Source organism: Scomber scombrus, chromosome 24 (assembly GCF_963691925.1).
Source record: "Scomber scombrus chromosome 24, fScoSco1.1, whole genome shotgun sequence".
Lineage (NCBI taxonomy): Eukaryota > Metazoa > Chordata > Actinopteri > Scombriformes > Scombridae > Scomber > Scomber scombrus.
Genome location: NC_084993.1, coordinates 8600145 through 8619593, shown reverse-complemented (window position 1 = coordinate 8619593; position 19449 = coordinate 8600145). Strand labels below are relative to the sequence as shown.

The 19449-nt window shown below is 42.4% G+C and overlaps 1 protein-coding gene across 3 annotated transcripts in view; it reads left to right on the top strand.

The window, feature by feature from the left end:
* The window catches only part of LOC134006586 (mitogen-activated protein kinase kinase kinase kinase 4-like), a 36038-nt gene that overhangs the window by 408 nt on the left and 16181 nt on the right, over positions 1-19449 (top strand). For 2 of the 3 annotated variants that reach the window (XM_062445502.1, XM_062445501.1), the window contains exons 2-12: positions 37-102; positions 10933-10989; positions 15143-15268; positions 15464-15574; positions 15666-15756; positions 17375-17505; positions 17659-17713; positions 17804-17882; positions 18724-18899; positions 19033-19105; positions 19210-19420. In XM_062445502.1, coding sequence (XP_062301486.1) covers positions 37-102; positions 10933-10989; positions 15143-15268; positions 15464-15574; positions 15666-15756; positions 17375-17505; positions 17659-17713; positions 17804-17882; positions 18724-18899; positions 19033-19105; positions 19210-19420 — 1176 coding nt within the window. The remainder of the gene's footprint in view (positions 1-36; positions 103-10932; positions 10990-15142; positions 15269-15463; positions 15575-15665; positions 15757-17374; positions 17506-17658; positions 17714-17803; positions 17883-18723; positions 18900-19032; positions 19106-19209; positions 19421-19449) is intronic. The other variant, XM_062445503.1, reaches the window with a different exon arrangement.

Here is a 19449-nt window from a genome sequence, read left to right as displayed (position 1 = left end):
TTTTAATATTCACGCATTCTCTCCTTTTCTTTTCAGGATCCAGCTGGGATATTTGAATTGGTGGAGGTAGTTGGAAATGGCACCTATGGACAAGTCTACAAGGTTGGTTGGAGGCGCAGTGCATGGCCTGTCCTGTTTTCACAGCAGAGGCTGAGCATAGCCAATGTCCCCCCTCCCCTCTCTCTCTCTCTTCTCTCTCTTTCTCTTATCAAGTCTGCGAACAAAAGAACTCCCATTAAAAAACAACATGTCTTTAAGATGTAGCTATCATACTACATCACAGATGTTACAGCTGAAAGAAACAGAGGGATGTATTGTTAAGAGTTTCTAGTTGTACTAGTTTGTTTTGGTATCAGTCTTGATATGAAGCTGTAATTGTTCAGCTGGAACTGGGAGGTATGTGTAAAGAGTGAATCAGACAGTCTACGGTCTGATGCATCACCTATCTTACATCACTTGTGCTACTGAAAAGCAGGTGAGAAGGCAGGGATGGAGAAACTGTCATAAGACTAATCCTGCTGGCTGCACTTCTCACTCTGCAGCTCGTCCATATATACATAAGCGTATATATATATATATGTATGTAATTTTCTGACAAAACCAACTTTCATATCCTGTCTAAATCAGAGCTTTTCCATTTCACTGAATGGGAATCCTACTCTCTGCGCCATCTGCTCTCGGTGTCACATTTCCCTTTTGAAAATTAACATTGCGGCTGTTGAAAGACATCAACAAGGAGGGAGAGAGAGAGAGAGAGAGAGAGAGAGAGACGGCGAGTTGTTGAAGATGTGTTCATTCTGTGATTTGTGGCGGAGGAGACGGCCTTTGAGATTGGAGAGGATTGGAGAGTTGTGCATCTTTGCCTCTAATGTTACTGTCTTGTGTTGTTATTGTTGCACCCAGCTAACCAGTGTAGGATCCATTTTGTTGCCTACTTCTACGTGACATTTAACCACATACATATGTATGCTAAACAGACAGCGCACAGACTGTTAATAGACTGGAAGTAGCTGGCTAGGCCCCCCCCAAAAAAAACATTAATTTGCTTGTGCACTAAGCAGCAAGCTAAGCTGAGTATTTAATTCTGACAGCACACAGTGCTCCAGTGACCTCCATTCAATCCCCCAGTGCTCCCAGGATCTCCCCCGCCCCTGCTCTCACAGAGACAACCCATCTGTGTGCGTGTGCTCATACACCTGAAACCAACCCCTGTGGTAGTGTGAAGACAAGGAAGAGGATGACACTGATGTCATTAGGAAGTGTGATGCTGCTCGCGTGCTATCTTCCCACCAGATGGTTCTGAGCCGGGCGTATGGGACGGAGAATTACTGCTTCTGCCTCTTTTTTTTGTCCCTTAATCTCTCGCTCCATTCACTGTCCGATGCTAATTCTATTTGCGAGTGCTGCTGTGTGGGAATGGAGCTTGTACAAGAGAGGGCTGTCAGATTAGCCTGCAGTTGACACAAAGACGTGGTCGTAACAGCAGCCCGCATGAGATAAGCCAAACTGTCTGTAGTCAAAGCTCAGCGCGGCCGAATACTGGAGCTTGCTGCCGATCAGCTGTCGATCAGTGCTTCATCGACTGTCATGTTAACCAGTTGAAGAAGCATGTGGCCTGCGAGCATGTGTGGCGGTGGTGGAGGAAGAAGGGGGGGGGGGGGGGGGTGTGCAACTGGTAGAAGAGCAGCTGTCCAGTTCCACACAAACCTGCCCGCCACTCTCACAATGCTGAATTTGTCCTCGGTACTCTTTTGGGTCTCCCCTCGAATCGGCCAGTCAGTCAGTCAGTGAAGTCAGTGAGGTCCACAGAAAGGAGGTGTTTGTCTGCAGCCGTTCAAATGCCAACCGACTGAATAATCACAACAGCCCCCCAACCGAAAACGGGGTGGAGTTTCTTCTCCCTCTGAGGCCTTTTTCTGCTTTGTCAAGCACTTGGTCACAGTTTGCAAGCCCCCTTTTTAGATAACACAATGTGACCAAGCTTCTTTGATTTGTAGTGACTTTTGATTCCTTTGAGACGTTTCTCTCTGGCTTTTTTTGTTATATTAAGGGGGGCTGTAAGGAGGAGAAAGCCAGGCATTGATAAGCCTTGAATTAATAGTTTTTTGCAACAAATATCAAATGTTTAAGTGCAGCTTTTGCATTTCTGTCTTGCTTTTATGAGCCTACCAGCACCCAAAGTAATTGATCCTCCTCAGGTGATATTCAGAGTCTTATGATTCATTCTCAAGCTGCAAAGATTATAGATTAATCGATTAATCAGGCAGTCGAGCAAAAATAAAAAAAACGTTTGCTTGTGAGAATTTGAGGCTTTATGCTGTCATACATGAGAGTAAAGAGGACTATTAGTTGGAACATTTTGAACATTTGAAACATTTGGAAACGTCAACATGGGGTCTTAGAGGTTGTAACAGGCATTTTTCACCATTTCCATTTAAAAAACAGCACACAGGTTGTGTAATAATACATTTCCCTCACTTTTCATCACTGCTGGTCTCAACTAAACCTCTTTACATGTCTCTGCTGTGTTGCACTACTTTACATTTTACATTTGATGGCAGAAAATGAAAGAGCCAAGCTGTTCACTAAGACCTGAAATGCCATGTCAAGGTTCTTGTGGCCGTGCTGTGCTGCTGGCCCTGTAGCCGCAGTCTGTGCCAAGAGGGCAGCCGTTGCCCCTGGAGGGGTGCCAGATTACAGTCCACTTCTGAAAAACACAGCACAGCAGATTTTGACTGATGGCCATAATGAAAATGACGTTATAGCTAAAAAGCCCCTTTTTAAATCACTTGATTCGGCCAGCTGGATGATTGGAACTGAAGCCTGGATCTATATACAGATTCATCATCATCATCAGTTTTTACAAAGTTCCGCAGTCTTTTAGCTTTTACTGACAACTGGGACATAAAAAATAATTTATTGCAACCAACACAAGCGTTTTTAGCCACCTTATTTAGATTTATACCAGTAAAGTGCTGATAAATTGTAGGATCCCTCATCGTAATCCCCTAATGTTGCATGAGCGGCCGTTTTCTTTAATTTAGTTTTTAGCAGCGCTATAAAGCAGTGGATAAATATGGACAATGCCTGTAGTAAGTAAATTGGCCTCCGTGTTTGTCGTAAATAAGTAGCTAGTGGAAGGATTACGCCATTAAGACTGCTGCACAGAATGTCTCTCAAGTCATTAGTCATTTTAAAATGATGCATTTCTATCCACACACATACACACACATGCACGGTGAAAACACTGCACAAAGAGCTCCTCTCCTTCCTTCAGTCTTTATCAGTTGGCTCTGGACCAGCTGGCTCAGGTGCCTCACTCATGGATACAGGGATTTAAAAAAAAAAAAAAAAAACAGCAAGAAAGAGTAATGATAACATAGAAAAAGCCTTGATTCCTTCAAATTGTGTGGTATGTGAGGGAAGATTCACTCGGCTCTACAGAATGGCCATATATAGTCAGGCCTGAGGCTTGAGCCCCTGCTGACCTGCCTCCCTCCCTGCTATGCATCCATGGGGTGTGCCAAGTCTGTGCCCACCAGTGTTTTCAGATTTCTCACATCCCGATTTCATATGCATTTATGAGTATTCATCCGGTGGTTAAAACCTATGATGAACTGACTCGATGCTCTCTGGTGCAATGCCAGTGTAGCGTCATCAGCATCAAGATGATTTTTTATTATCCTCATTTGTTCTCTTGTGCATTATATGACAAGATGTTTCCAAAAGTAAAGACACATTTTCTTCCCCCGTTCCTCACTCCGTCCTCCATCTTCCTTCCTTTGTTGTCCTCCCCCCCTCCTCAACCTTAGGGGCAGCCTCGCCCCTGCCCTCAGGACAAGAAGCTCTCTCCTCGGGGGGCTAGCTACGCCTGACGGGCACACGGGGTTGGGAGCTGCCGCCGTGGAGGGAGCAGAACCTCTTGTGCAATCTGTTAAATGCCCACCAGTGCCATATGGTGTTAAGCTAGACTGGTGCTTACCTTCAGGGCAGTGGTTGTCTGTGACGAAAAGCGGCAAGGTGCTTCGAATGTTTGCTCAAAAAAAGAAAGGAAACGGGAGATTGTGGGTTTTGTAAAACAGGCTGCCACTGGAATCTTTATGGCTGTCTGCAAACAAGTGAAAGACGCACCAGGCTTGCTCTTAAAATGAGAAGAGATGCCATTTAGCTGTATCAGCTGACCATGAAGGGGGTCGAAGATGTTTTCTGACTTGAGTTTAATCCTCATCGACCCTGCTGCTGCCTTCAGGGTGTCCAGAGCTGAACTGATGCTGGATCATTAAGGCATCAGTGCTGATAATCCAATTTTGGTCGTTCAAGTATCAATATTTGAGCATAAGTGAAAATCTGATTATGATGTATAAGCCAATGTTCATTTTAACATTTAAAAGACAAACATAAAATGTGTTTATTTGAGTTGAATGAGTTACAATACATTAAATATTTGAAAAGCACACCTGTAACACTTATTGACTTTTTGTGTTGTTATATTGTAGAAGAGTAAGTGTCAAACAGCATGGGAGCAACAGAGAGATTTCACAGCTTCTTCTTAATGTTTCTTACTAAATCTAAAGAAAAACCCAACAGAGCTATGTGTGAACTGAAATTCAGATTTAAGATTTTGATATGGCTGTGATATTGAAATGTTAGGAAACTACATTTTCCAACATAATTGAAAATGGTGAAAGTGGAGGGCTCTGCTTAAAAATAATGATTGTGGGATCTCGCCAAATATTTGTGATTATTATTATTAAATATGTAGGAATGTAGCCCATTGTCCATTTTTCCAGCTGCATGAATAAAACAAACAGCTGGATACTTGCTGACTGGTGGATTAGAAGCCATTGGTGGTCTTGTGCTTGCCTGCTTTGCTAATGAATGACTCTTGTATAGAGCTCATTGGTAAAGGTCCTGGGAGCCTGCGTGCTGATTGGCTGAGTAGCTTTTAGGTCAAAATCTGGGGGGGGGGGGTGGGGGGTGTAGAATGTGTCGCCCACTCTGAAATAGGGGGCCAGGGTCTTACATTGTGTCTTTCATACACACACATACACTCATACACTCCACTCACTGAGAGCATGTGGGTTTGCAAATACATTCATTTGGGCTCTTTTTTTAAACAGCTGAAAGGCGTGATGTATGTGTGTGTGAGAAACATTTCAAGCTCAAGTTAGAGACCCACAAAAGCACACTCCTCCACTCTGCTTCCTCTCTAGCTGACACTGTCCTCCGTCTCTTTTTGTGCCCATCTCCCCCACAGTGACCCTCTCCCTAATGGGTGTCACAAGACCTGCAACGTCCCCTGACTGGCCAAGCTGCCTGAACAAAACTCCCTGTGTTTGTCTGTCCGTGTGTGTGTGTGTGTGTGTGTGTGTGTGTGAGAGCGTGTGCATGACACAGTCTGTGTGTAGCTCATTGAGCCACCTCATTACCAAAGTGGGGTTGAGATGAGACACAAAGGCGCTGGCAGACAAGACAGTCTCTCTCCAGTGCTTTTTACTTGACAGCTCTTTTCTCTTGGAGATCTCGTCTCCTGAAGAAATGTCTTGTTTTAATGTGGTAACGGGCTGCAACAAATCGGCCCACCCGTATATAACGTGTACACCTTATTCAACGGTGGAATCCTCTCAAGAGCAAATTCTTCATTTTCTGTATTTGTAGAGCCTCTCCAGTTGTTCCCATTCATGCCGCATGCAGTTGAAGCGCCTCTTTGAGTTTTCATGTTATTTCAATGACATCATACCAGAGCTAAGGATATTTTCTCCCAGCGGGAATCCCGCTAACCATCTTTCCCTGCTTAAAAACCTGCAAATTAGCATTTGAAATACACTCGCCTATCGATTACAGCCGTAATTTACAGCAGTTAAGATGTTGGCTGATTGCTTTTTTTCACACCCTTTACATGTTTTTGTTAATTCCTGTTTAGTCATGAGGAAAGACTCCACCACACACACATCTTTGATCCTTTACAGCAGCCAGCCACTGCACTGTGATCAATAGAGGCACAGTCACATCAGCTGGCCTTCCCTTTCTGACTACTTTAGCCATGAGCCACAGCCAGCTTTCTGGGTCGGTCAGACCAAAGCTCTTTTCATTTCTTTTCTTCCCTTGCTCATACCATCTTATTGAGCCGTTTACATACACTTGCTTTCTCTCTTTTTTTAATTCTCCTTCCACTCTCGTCACTGTGTCCCTCTCATTGTGTCCACCTCTCCTCCTCTTTGATTTCTCATCGTTGTCACGTCCATACTTACTTCTCAGGGGAGTGCTCGAGTGGAGGCGTGCGTGCGTGTGTGCGTGCGTGCGTGTGTGTGTGTGTATTGGGTCAGTGTGCTGGTATGCAGCAGTATAAAGTAGTAGAGTCCAGAGAGGCAGGGGGAAAAGTACAACCCTGGATGTCATGTGCCACTACTTACTGCTGATTGATCATTTCTCTCTCACAGAAGACATGTGAAGCAGGATGAGGCGTGCATCTGTGTGTGTGTGTGTAGCCAAGTCTTGAATTGGACTTGTGCTCAAACCACTGACTGTATATTAACTTAGTGGAATATTGAGACGATAGTCCGACTGAGTGTGAGTCCTTTCGCTGGTGATAGCTGTAGGTGAGGGAACTGTCAATCACAGCCGTCAATCATCGTCCAGACATCAAATCTTACTCTTCAGATCTTGAAAACGGAGCAATAATTTCCAAATTGACCACCAGCACTTTTATTAGAGAGCCTGAATTTAGAGATAGAGACCATAATGACTCACTGAAATGGTAGCCAGCCATCATCTAGCAGCTGATGATGGTATTGCACTTTCAGGTACTTCCACACTGGCTTCAGCTTCAAGCTTTTATAGTTGCCGCCACGTTTTGTGTCCATACGTCTGTCCAAAAGCGTCCCGAGGTAGATTGAGGTTGTGACCCGCCTGTTTTATCACCTCCTGTCCACCCACCTTCTCACTCGGCCAGTTGAAACAACACCTTAGATGTTCATTTGACTCTGTGGAGAGGCTGGAGAGGTGGGTGTCATCTATCCCTCATTATCACAGCTCTGCCATCTAACACACACCAAGTCGCCAGTGACCTTTTTGAAGAACCAAACCATGGCACCCAGCCGTCCTCTCCCACCACCCATCCCCATCTCCCTCGCTGTGTGAACTAATAATATGAAACCGAGTTTGTTTTGCACCTACATGGCTTGTTAGAAAGCATGTCGCTCAATTTCAGCACTCTGTTGTGCAACGGCAGCGTGAGCCAAGAGTCTGTTGGGGAACAACAGTAGGGTGACCTGGTTAGAAAGCCGGCCAGCCAGCGTTTTGAAATAGTGGCTAAGTGTGATTGATTGCGCACTAATGTGAACGATGTAGGGAGGGAGAGGTTCTTTGTGTTCTGGTCAGTCAGGATGCAGTGGATACGAGCCTGTTGGAGCAGTGTATGGGAAACAGTACTCCCCCTCTGTTCACACCGACTCTGTGGGCAGACCACTAACGATACTGCTGAGTATTACTGCTCACTTCTGTTGAGTGAAAATCCACCCTAAAACATGAATCGTAGCTTTCTTAACGGTCATCGTGGACAGCTCTGGTTTTAATTAATGCACATTACAGGTTGGATCACTTACGCTCAAACATATTGTGACAGCACCTGAAGCGTATTTTCTTTAACTGGCACTGTGGGCACACTTTCTAGTAAATACATGCTTGTGAAATAATTCTCATTTTAATGGGACCCCTCATGTCAGCACTCGGTTTAATGGTGCAGCCTGCTGGAGGCTCACTTGAGTTTCTAACGTTGAGTGAGATTTGTTCTCTGCTGCACTGTTAATTGAGCCCTCGTAGAATAGTGTATTTTGTTTTAGGGTAGATTTGAACTTAATGTCTCTGGCTCTAACGGCAGTAAGTCAGTCAGTGGTTTAGTGCTGAGCTGGAGGGAGGCCAGAAACACATCTGGCCGTGGTTAAGAGGAGCTGTGATGGAGGAGTGGAGATGGAGGCCAGGGAGGGCTGAGTGATAGCTCAGTGCCTCAGATAACCCCTCCACAGCCACGCCTAGCCGGCTGCTTCAAGGGGCCCTTAAGGGCCCAACCGCAGCCCTCCAGTGGTCAACCCAGGCCTTTTCAAGAGCCTCAACAGGGGCCCAACTGCAGGACTCATTGGCCATTTAAAATTACAGAGAGGAAGTTAGTGTCATGTGGTTGGTTGATTCTAATTGGAAGTTATGATAGAGCCAATTAGACTATATATGTTATGCTCTACATTTATAAGATTTGTTTTTAACATCTATGGCCAAGTACTCTGTATACATTGATCTCTCTTCAAAGAGCTTGATGCCAAATTCCTTAAATGATCTAATACATATTTAACTCAGAAGCACTGTGTACATGAGGTAGGGCATGTGACCAGTACCAGCACTGGTTTTACACAACAAATTCATCATGTTAGATGCTGCATACTTTTTTTCAGTTATGTCCTGTGCACTCATATACTCTGCTACGTCCAATAATCATGTGATGTGATTGAAAAGAGGAGGATATGATTTGTTTTGGGTGAATTAGAAACAGTGTCATTCATTTCATTTTTTTAAACTGTAAAATGTTTACTCAGTCCATATACCTGTCAGTTATTTAATAGTCACACACAAGTGATCCTTATTAAAACTTTATGTCATGTTTTCATGTTCAGAGCTACAATAGTTTTAATTGATTAAGCCCAAACCATTTTAATAATCGATCATTGTTTTGTGTCTTTTTCTTTTTTTTTAGGGTTGCATTAGCATTGAAAATCAGCCTCTGGTAGAGTTTGTAGACCTTAGTAAATACATTTTTAGTTAAGTCAATACATTTAAAGTTGCAGTATTTGTCATCTGCATCATATCTTCTATATGATTGTTTTGTAAAACCCTTGAAAAAGGGTTTATTTCCAGTTGAATTGAGAGTACAATTGTGAGAATGGTGCTGGATGTGATTTTGACCCTGGCTCTCTCTATGATTTTGTTAGCCAGTCTTTCCCAGAATAACCTGGTTCATAATGGATTTGTTGGATCTATTGAGTAGATCTGGAATTAACCTTTCTCCAGTTTATCAAAAAGCTGTTTGTTTAATTTGTGCTGACTCACATCACCCGTAATTACTCATGCAGTATAGTGTCATCCCCAAAGTAATTGCTCAGTTTTTTCCTTATTTCAAGGACAATGTGTGGATGATGTGAGGAGATAAAAGGATGTCGAGGAGTTTTTGTGCAACCCAGACTTATTACTCATGTGCTAATGTTGTGTAACCCAGTTGTTTTGTGGTATTAAAATGCAGTAACCTTGCGGTCTAGATAACATCAACTCCACCCTGGAGCTGAAAGACTTCTGGGTTCATATGACTGTAACAGACATTCGGAGGCTATCAAAGGGTTAAACACATTTATCTATACACTGTCCACAGTAACACTGTAAGAGTTAACAGCTTTTGTTTATTAACAGCCATAAAGAGAGAGATTAACGAGGTAGTTATTGAGTTAGCTATATCTCACAAAATATCTGACTTAATCCTAAAATCAAAGCAAGCTTCACCTCAAAAAAAGTATTGATTTCTGATCAAACTGTAGTGGTAACAGATGGGGGTTGTCGCTGAGAAACAGGATTTAAATATAGAAACTTCTTTGCATGTTTGGTTTTCCAGTTCTATGTTGATTAATGAGCTGTTAGAGCCTTGCTTGCCTAAGAAATGTTAACAGAAAGTTAATAACATTAATCTTTTGATAGTTGATTAATCATTTGAGCCACTTACAACATTCTCCGAGTCAAGCTTTCTTGATGTGAGGATTCTTTTAATGTTTTAAATGATTGTAACCTGAATGCAGTTGTGAGAAATAATTGGCCAATTCCTTGATAATGAACATAATTATCAGTCACAACCCTATTACTAATATATAGTTACTGGAAAGATATAATTACATGTTGTCACTTTGTGGCTTTGCAATATAATTCATAAATTGGTTTTGGTCTTTAGTCTCCCTGCATGACTGCATTCATCTGCACAGCGACAGTAACAGTGGAGGAACAGTTAAGTTAAGTCGACTCATCAAGTAATATAATTAAGAAGTCCTATAAGTGCAACTAAGTAGATTTTTGTTCTCTTGGTTAGACGTGTGACCTATGAACCCAAAGCAAAGCGCATCAGCCAGTACACGGGGATGTGACAGCCATAATGTCAGCCTCACTGTTGTTTTTGTAGTGGCGACCCCTGGGATCAAAGTGGAGAGGATTAAAGGCATTGTAAAGTGTCCCTCTCATCCCCCTCTCCTGCCCAGTGAAAGAGAGGGCCCCTAAGCCTGCATGGCTTTTATTGTCATAATCCATATAGTTTCAATTGACTATGGAATGCACTGGCTAAGATGATGATGATGGTAGTGGTGAGGGGGGGGGGTTCACATGTGTGTTTGAGTTGTGTCCTTCTGCCGCATACAGTGCAAGTGGTGTATGCTGTGTATTGGTGCATGTGTGCAGCAGCAGTATCCCTGCAGTGCTGCCCTAAAGAGTTAGGAGGGGAATACCCGGCTACCAAAAATGTCCCACGTTTTATCTCCTCTAGGGGTTGGGGGTGCGAGGGAGGGGTTGCAGGCCTCTATTTCAGTCCTTTGTTTATGTAAAGAGTGGCAGTAGGGTGCTGGGAGAGCAGAGGAGTCTGGGAATGTCGGAGTTATATAGCTTGGGAATAATATGGCATGTACTGTATATAGCAGGTTTAAGCAGCCTGTGGGATACATTATGAATAGAACCCATATAATTAAGTAGGAGAACATGCACTGGAATATGAGTTCTTGTCTTTCTGTGTTTCTGTCAGTCACACACACGCACACGCTTCCTCAGTTCATTAATCATCACCCAGCTGACAGTTAATAAGACTAGAATGAGTTTGCCAAGTGGAGTGTGAATGCTCACCTTTGTTTGGTCTCTTCACAGGGACGACATGTCAAGACCGGACAGCTGGCTGCCATCAAGGTCATGGACGTCACGGAGGTAAGAACGAACAATATATTGTTTCAGGGCTGACATCACAGTGGAAGCATGTGCAGTGACCTTTCTGAAAAAAAGGCTGTAAACCAAACGAAAATAGGAAATGAAAGTGAGCAACTGAAACTTTTTTTTAATGACTAATCGCAAACACAGTCCAAATGATAAATATCATAATCTAGTCCGATTTCATTCACATTTGGTGACTGATTGTTCGTCCCGTCCTCCCACAAGTCTACAGATTAGTCATGTTGGGTGTTTTTTTTTAGTTTAATGTCACAACTTCAAAATTTGAAACAACAAGGTAGTTTCATTGAGGTTTCATTTCCAGAGAATTGGTTTGATTTTTTTTTTACCTCCAGTTTAATTAGAAACAGTAGTAATAGTGGTGCATGTCAGCTATAGTCAAATGTGAAACTTGGAGAATATAATATTGTAGCTTTTGCTCTTATTGTCTGGTTGATATTAAAATCTGTAGACATTCCTTCAGATCTGACGTCTCAATGTTTTTGAACTCTCAGAGGAGAAAATGACATGCTCTGTAATGAGTTCTTACCCTCATAATAAACAGCAGGGGAAAGGGGAGAGGCAACAAGATGCTTTTTGAGTGAAGTGCGTCATTTAGCGGGCCAGCGGGCTGCCCTCAGCCGTGGGAGGTCCCAGTTTGCAGATGAGACAACGCACACAACCACACACGCAGAAACACACAAAGCAGCGTGTTTCAGAGTGGCAGCGAAGGCCAGCGGGGCCAACCACCCACACGGCCATAATAACGATGGAGGAATCTGGGCGTAATCATACTGTACCCGCATTAACAGACCTCACTGGTGACTTGTGGATTGTAGTTCATCATCTTCCCCCTGGGGGAGTAAAGTCTAAAGTCATCAGCTCAATTACACCCATGCATCACTAGCCTTATAAGGACACATTTACCACTCTTATATGCCACATATATCCTGGCAGTAATACATAAGCCTGAAATAGGTTAACGCAGCAGCACATAACCTATACGCCCTGACTTGCCTGCTGCCACTCCTCACATAAACCTACGTCATGATGAGTCAGAATTACACACTAACCTGATTTGTTATCATGCTTAATCAGTGCAGAGAATATTGCCCAACTGTTTCCTGTTTTGTGTGACAGGACATTAGGTGTGCCCTCTAGACATGTAGTAACTCACAGACAGCTTTTGTTGAATGGAAATGATTTATCACATGAAACAGGTGCTTGCACATGTACAAATAAATCCTACGGTTACTGTTTCTCTTTTGAAAGTGACACATTGAGTTGCTGTAAACATCACAGGCAGCTATCAAGACATAGGTCAGGATTTTTATTACCTGCACATGATTGAATAATTCATTTAAGGTGATGGCCCCCCCCCTCCTTTCAGACCTCACACAGTGATTTTTTTTTTTAAGTCGGTGTGACTGATTTAATTTGTACGCATTAAGTATGCTAATGCATTTCCAAGACGAATTTGCATTAGGAGTGCACTGACTATGATCTGAGAGGTGTTTTTTAAGCCTGTGTTCAATTAGAGAGTTTCAGTTCGTGATACAAGCTCGTTAGAACTGAAAAACACTCAGTTAATCAAGAACTATTTTCATTTAGTTGAAATTAGTTTAAGTCATTTTTTTTCAAGTACAAATGCAAATATTTCAGTTCAAGACTCTCACTTGAGTGAATTTACTGCTTTTATTTGACTTGTGTGAAAGTAAACTGAATATTTTTTGGTTTTGGGTGGTTGGGCGGAACATAAACATTTATTTTATGACAGTAGCTTGGGGTTGAGGAAACTGACTGGTAATATCTGACATTTTATAGCCCAAATTTTATATTAACTGTCAATGAAAAAGGCCCTAAACCTCATCGTCACTCCCAAAAATGAACACAAGCACCTAGATACAGAAGATATTCTTTCAGGATATTACATTACTTAACCTCCACAAAATAGTTTATGATTTAACAAGACTTCAAAGTGCTTTAATCAGCCCCTTTTTGCTATGAAATAACACACAGCTGGTTTTCCTCACATATCCGTTACCTGATTGTCACTATGATTAAGTTGGGCCGTGCTGCGCTCTCGTCTGTCCTGCTTGCAAGAGCTCATCTGCAGACACGCTGGCCTGTCCAGTGTCACTCTGACCTACATTCTCATCCCTGCTCCACATTCTCAAATCCAAACACTCCTCTCCGCCGCCATACAGGCCTAAAGCTACAAATGAATGCCTTTCTACTTTGAGTCTCTATTTTGTGATATATTAAAAGCATTTTCCAAATCCTCTGGTATAGAGCTGACTGGATGATTTGGGCGGAGAGCGGCTTTGTCCTTGTTTGTGTAGCTGCTGCTGTCTACTCCTTTTTTTTCGACTGTCTGGTAAAGGCCGAGTTTGTTTGTGCAATTTGGCAGGAGACATTTAAAGACTTAAACATCGCATGAGCCTAGGCTTTTTTCCCTGTTAAAATATACTATGAAGCTTTTAATGACAGAACATGTTGGCTAAATATCAATTCTGTGTTCATTTTGAGCTGCTTACAGATGTGTTTCACATCTGTAATGTTGGTGAAGACACAGAAACAAACAGAATCCATCTCTTACACCAAATTGTAGTGTATTTATATATTTAATTGTGGTTCAAAGTGAGTATTATGTTTGACCTATAGCCACAGATTAATAACCTCTCATGTGTATGTATTGTACACTGAGACAATGTTTTCCCTCATATCCTCTGCTCTGTCATTTGACCAAAACTCCCCTCCTCCCCCTCTTCCTCCTCTTCTCTCTCTCTTTCTGTCTCTGACACACATCACCATATGATTGTGCCTGTCTTTCCCCTCACCATGTGACTTGTGGCAGCGAGGCTTTCGCAGTCGGGAGTGTGATAATCCAACAGCTGCACAGCAGAGAGGGGTAGATGGGAGGGGAGGGGAGGATAGGGAGGGGAAGGGAAGGGAATGAAGGGGGGGGGGGTGCGCGCACAACAGAAAGGCTTACGTCAACTCAAAACGAGTCATGCAGCAGCAGTATGGCCACCTGCATAGACAGCCAACTGCCATTTTACTACATAGGTAGTGCATGTACATCAGATACAGTGTAATAACATGCACACATTGCATTACCTTGTTGTTAATTTTACTACATTTAGCAGCTGCGTGGCCTTGTAATTTAAATAAACATCACATTTAATATAAAGAAGACAACACTGTACATGTAGTCTGCAGTGATAATACTGTACAACCACCCCCCACCTTCGCTTTTCTATACCTCTCCTCCCACTGTACTTTTCTATAGGAGAGGCCATGTAACCATAAAGCAAAAGCACTGGCGGGCTGATCCCTGCATGTGTTCAATTAGCGTGTCACTGTTAATCACTGTCAAGTTACTATTGGGTGCATGCGGGGAGTTAGCTCTGCTGGCTAGCTCTGACCTTTTTGTGCAGGCGTGACACCGGACAGGTTTTTGCCTCTTTCACTTACACTAAAGGCCATTTCCAACAGAGACTAAACGCTGAGTTCAAGTTACATCTGGCAATCGATTTAGCATCTTTTAAACTCTGGATAAACCCACTGATTACCCTCCTCCCTGCAGGGCCTGTGTGTGTAATTATCAAGTCTGTTTTTAGGTTACGTTTGATTATTAAGTGTGTCAATTTCATGCTGATTTACTAGTCTTCCATTAAGTGATCCTGCACCTATGATGTGTGCGTATTTACTGTGGTTCTGGATCATGTCAGCCTGCTACTAATGTATGTCTTTGGAGGATTTGCCATCGATCTAATGTATATTTAGTGTTTTAAAATGGATTACAGATAATGGCCACTGTACACATCAACTCACTATAAGGCTCACTCATGCATCATTAATCCCTAAACAAAGGAATCATTTGCCAGTAGACGGGCTACTTCTACTGCATTGTTACGTAGTTGAGTCCTAGACAAACGATGAATAAGTGCCTGGTCAGGCCTCACTGAAGCTGCAGCGGGGCGTAGTCACATAGCTTGACCCTAAATATGGAAGTGAATTGATTTGTGACTGAAATGAAATGTCACTCAAGGCCCGATGATGATTAAAAGTTGATGCCTGCACAATCTTATTCTTGTATTTCATCATGATTTTTTTTTTATAACCCTGTAATGTTTGTGTGTGTTTGTAGGATGAAGAGGAGGAAATTAAATTGGAGATTAATATGCTGAAGAAGTATTCCCACCACAGAAACATAGCTACCTACTATGGTGCTTTCATTAAAAAGAGCCCCCCGGGACACGATGACCAGCTATGGGTAAGTCCTCAAATCCATTCAAGAAATGAATGTTGAGTAAGAAGGTATGGAAAAAAGAAATATGTAGCAACCATGCTTATTCGCATGTCCTTAAACCCTATAATATTACTTTATACTATGGTTTCCTTAATTACAGGTGATGTTAGGTCAGATACCATGGACTTTTCTTCTGACATATTTTGTATTTTTGTGTAGTTGGTGATGGAGTTCTGTGGAGCTGGTTCGATCACCGACCTGGTAAAGAACACCAAGGGGAACCAGCTGAAGGAAGACTGGATCGCATACATCTCCAGAGAGATCCTCAGAGTGAGCTCCTCTTCTTCTCTTCTGTCATCGCCTTTCCTCTCCTCTACTCTACTCTTTCATCACTCATGTCCTCTGTCTCTGTCCTCTTCAGGGTCTGGCTCACTTGCATGCCCACCACGTTATCCACCGTGACATCAAAGGCCAGAACGTCCTGTTGACTGAGAACGCTGAAGTCAAATTAGGTGAGCGGTAACAGAGGTTTTTCCATGTGTTTGCTATATTTTTCTCAGAGAAAGAAGATCTAAAGCCCCTTTAAGCTGCAAGATTCTGAAAGTGGACAATCTTGAGAGAAATATGGTGAAATCTGGTGTTGTCAATCAAGACGGCTGCTGCAACACTTATTTACAAAGTAACCAGAATACACTGATGACATGGTGAAACGCTGCTGCTAAAAAGTGCTGACCAAAGCTTGTGTATTTTTTTGTTTCATTTTCAGGGGCAGATAGATGACATAAGTTGATGACATGTCTCATTGCCTCTGTTTTTTCTCCGTTTACATCACAACACTGTAATTCGCCCAGGATTCCTTGCACAATCTGATATGTCTCAATATTGATTTTGTTCAGTCAGACACAGATCAGATCTCACACAGACTGTAAGCACCTGTAGTCTGTTAATGCCATGGAGAGGACAGCTCATTTCATGTGACTGCTGCTGTGAAGTGAAATTGTTAATTTTCCTTTACAATTAAGTTGAAAAAGAAGCGTTTTTGTCTGATTTAGTTTTTGACAATTTCCTTGCACATTTTCCTCTCCAAAATTGAGATAACCTAAATTAAACCACTTGAATGAAGTTACTTGAATCCCTCCTGTATAAATACCCAAATTGAACCCTACATAAAAATGAAAATATTACACCGGTTAAACGTTTTAGAACTCAATTTTTCCAGTTTTTATAGAAATTTACAGTACGTTCAATGTACGCTTAATGTTTCAATGTACTCTGAAATTACAGCATAGAACAAGTAAATGATTGGAAAAATATTTCATGGAATCTTTTTGTTTAATCCACATGTTTGACTCATCAGAGGTAGCCACCTCTTGCAGATATAACAGATGAACACACTTGTGGCATTGTTTCTACAATGGACATCAAATATTATTAATAATATATTATTGAAGTCATTTAGATCATTATATTCATGTCAAATTAATTCTGAACTTCAACTAGAGCGTTGCGTGACTCTGCAAAGTGCTGTGGTAGCCCTCTTGGTCCAGGGTGCCAGTCACTCTGGATCCATCAAAAGAGCTCCAGACCATCACGCTAAGCTTTTATATGGACATAGGGGTTTTTAAGTAATCGTTAAAAGTTGGTACATCTGTAGAAATAGTTTGCATCAACTATCAATACTTAATTTATATCCATTGCTGCAGAAAATCTGTTTTGTTAACTCATTACCTGATCTCTAAAAAATGATTCACCTTTTGGCAGTTTACCACTTACCTTGGTACCATTTAAACTGAAAAATGTGGCTGTTGATTACAGGATTTAAATTCACTGAATGGCTAGTGCCCATAAATTGAATAAAAAAAACAGTTTTGATTTCATGAAAATCTTATGGATGATAACATTAACTTTAAAGACGACTTCCTGTCACAGCAACCCAACACTTCGACTGTGACTGATCAAGCGTAAAAAAGTGATGTGATGTGACCTGACCTCCAGATTTATGGGGAGTGCACAGGGAAGCAGAAATAGCCCCCAGTCTCTGCTAAAATGAATATTTAACTTTAAATTGTGTCTTTGAAAATGTCAGTACAACACTTAACACACTACGGTCACTTTAATTACTCTCTCCAGTGGACTTTGGCGTGAGTGCTCAGCTGGATCGGACAGTGGGGAGGAGAAACACCTTCATCGGGACTCCCTATTGGATGGCCCCTGAGGTCATCGCTTGTGATGAGAACCCAGACGCTACATACGATTACAGGGTAAGACACTCCACTCGATGCTCTGTTTTACTGTAGCTAAAAAACATTATGTTATTGTGTAAAGCAGATGCAGTGGACCTGTGAATACCTTGTTTTGCCTAAGCATGTGTACTTGTCCTGGGTTTGGTTAATGGGTGTTTTCTTGTCTTGCAGAGTGATCTGTGGTCCTGTGGTATCACCGCTATTGAAATGGCTGAAGGAGCGCCACGTGAGTGCCAGTTGTTGTTTCAGTTAATGATTTTGTGTTTGTTCAGTCTCTTGAATTCTTATTGATGTGTGTCTGTGTATATTCTTGCAGCACTTTGTGACATGCACCCGATGCGTGCACTCTTCCTTATTCCAAGAAACCCTCCTCCTCGGCTCAAGTCTAAAAAATGGTGAGTAACACACAGCATGGATGGAGTATTTCTATCCTTTGTAATCCTCTTTTTGTCCTTATATATCCTGACATGTCAATTAGGTTATGATATTTAAGTATACATATATATATCTTTGACATCAGACCAGGCAGCTACAAATGCTTCAATCCAGAGCTTGTCCTCTGTGCTTTGCTGCTGAGTTGAACATCTGTGGTACACCTGCTCTGGCAGGCTCAGCCTCTCCTGGCACACACTGCAGTACTGCTCTGGACGTACTGCAGAGAACACTCCGACTCTGACTAACACTGAGTAACAAGTTCAGATTTTTCTTTATAGAAACAGACATAGCAGTATTTAAACACATATGCGTAGGTCATACATTGTTATGGGCCATATCCAGCATAAAATAATACATTCTTTTACTGTTAAATCATTTCATTTTTTTTTTTGCTTAATTCAAAGTGAACTGAACCAAAACCAAATGGCAGCAGGTGCAGTATTGATGATTTCATTGTACTGCATCCCATATTTCAGAGTTGTTATGGTATATATGCAGTGAAAGGTTCAATGCTGCCTGTCCACATGCATAAACCTCAATTTACTGTGAGAAACCAGAGGCTGTTATCAAGCTGTGGAGTGTTTCATCGACACAAAGGGAGGGAGTGCTGTTAGGACTGATTTGTGATTTGGAGTCGGAGCTTGTTTGCAGAATTGACCCCTTTACTTAAAATCCTCAGATGCACTCTGTCCTTCTGTGGCAGAAATATCTGTCTGGCTCCTGCTGTCTGTTGAAATATATTTCACCCTTTCCGGAATGCATTGTATCCCTCCTTTGACTCTTCCATTAAAACCCCCACAGGTCCAAAAAGTTTTTCAGTTTCATCGAGGGCTGTCTGGTGAAAAACTACACGCAGCGTCCCCCAACAGAACAGCTGCTGAAGCATCCCTTCATCCGAGACCAGCCCAACGAGAGGCAAGTCCGCATCCAGCTCAAAGACCACATCGACCGTACCAAGAAGAAGAGGGGAGAGAAGGGTGCGTCTGTCTTATGTTGCTTCTCTTTTATTAGTATTTTATTATCGTTATAAAATCTTGGAAAAGTTGTATTATCGATGTATTTTGTGATGTGGTCATAGTTATGCTGAGCTGTCAATTTTTCCCTGTGCAGATGAGACAGAGTACGAGTACAGTGGCAGTGAGGAGGAGGAAGAAGATCCCCCAGAGCAGGAGGGAGAACCCAGGTATGGTCTTGTAGTCAGTGGTCCTACTTATTGGAAGGCATTTCATACTGAGCTCAGTGTCTTTTGAATCTAACCCTCTTGTCCTAATTTGTCCCGTCTCCCAGCTCCATTGTCAACGTGCCAGGTGAGTCAACTCTGCGGCGTGACTTCATCCGCCTGCAGCAGGAGAACAAGGAACGTTCAGAGGCGCTCCGCCGCCAGCAGCTCCTCCAGGAGCAGCAGATGCGAGAGCAGGAGGAGTACAAGCGCCAACTACTGGCTGAGAGGCAGAAACGCATTGAGCAGCAGAAGGAGCAGAGGAGGCGGCTGGAGGAGGTAGAATGATTTTTTTTTTTTTTAAAGAT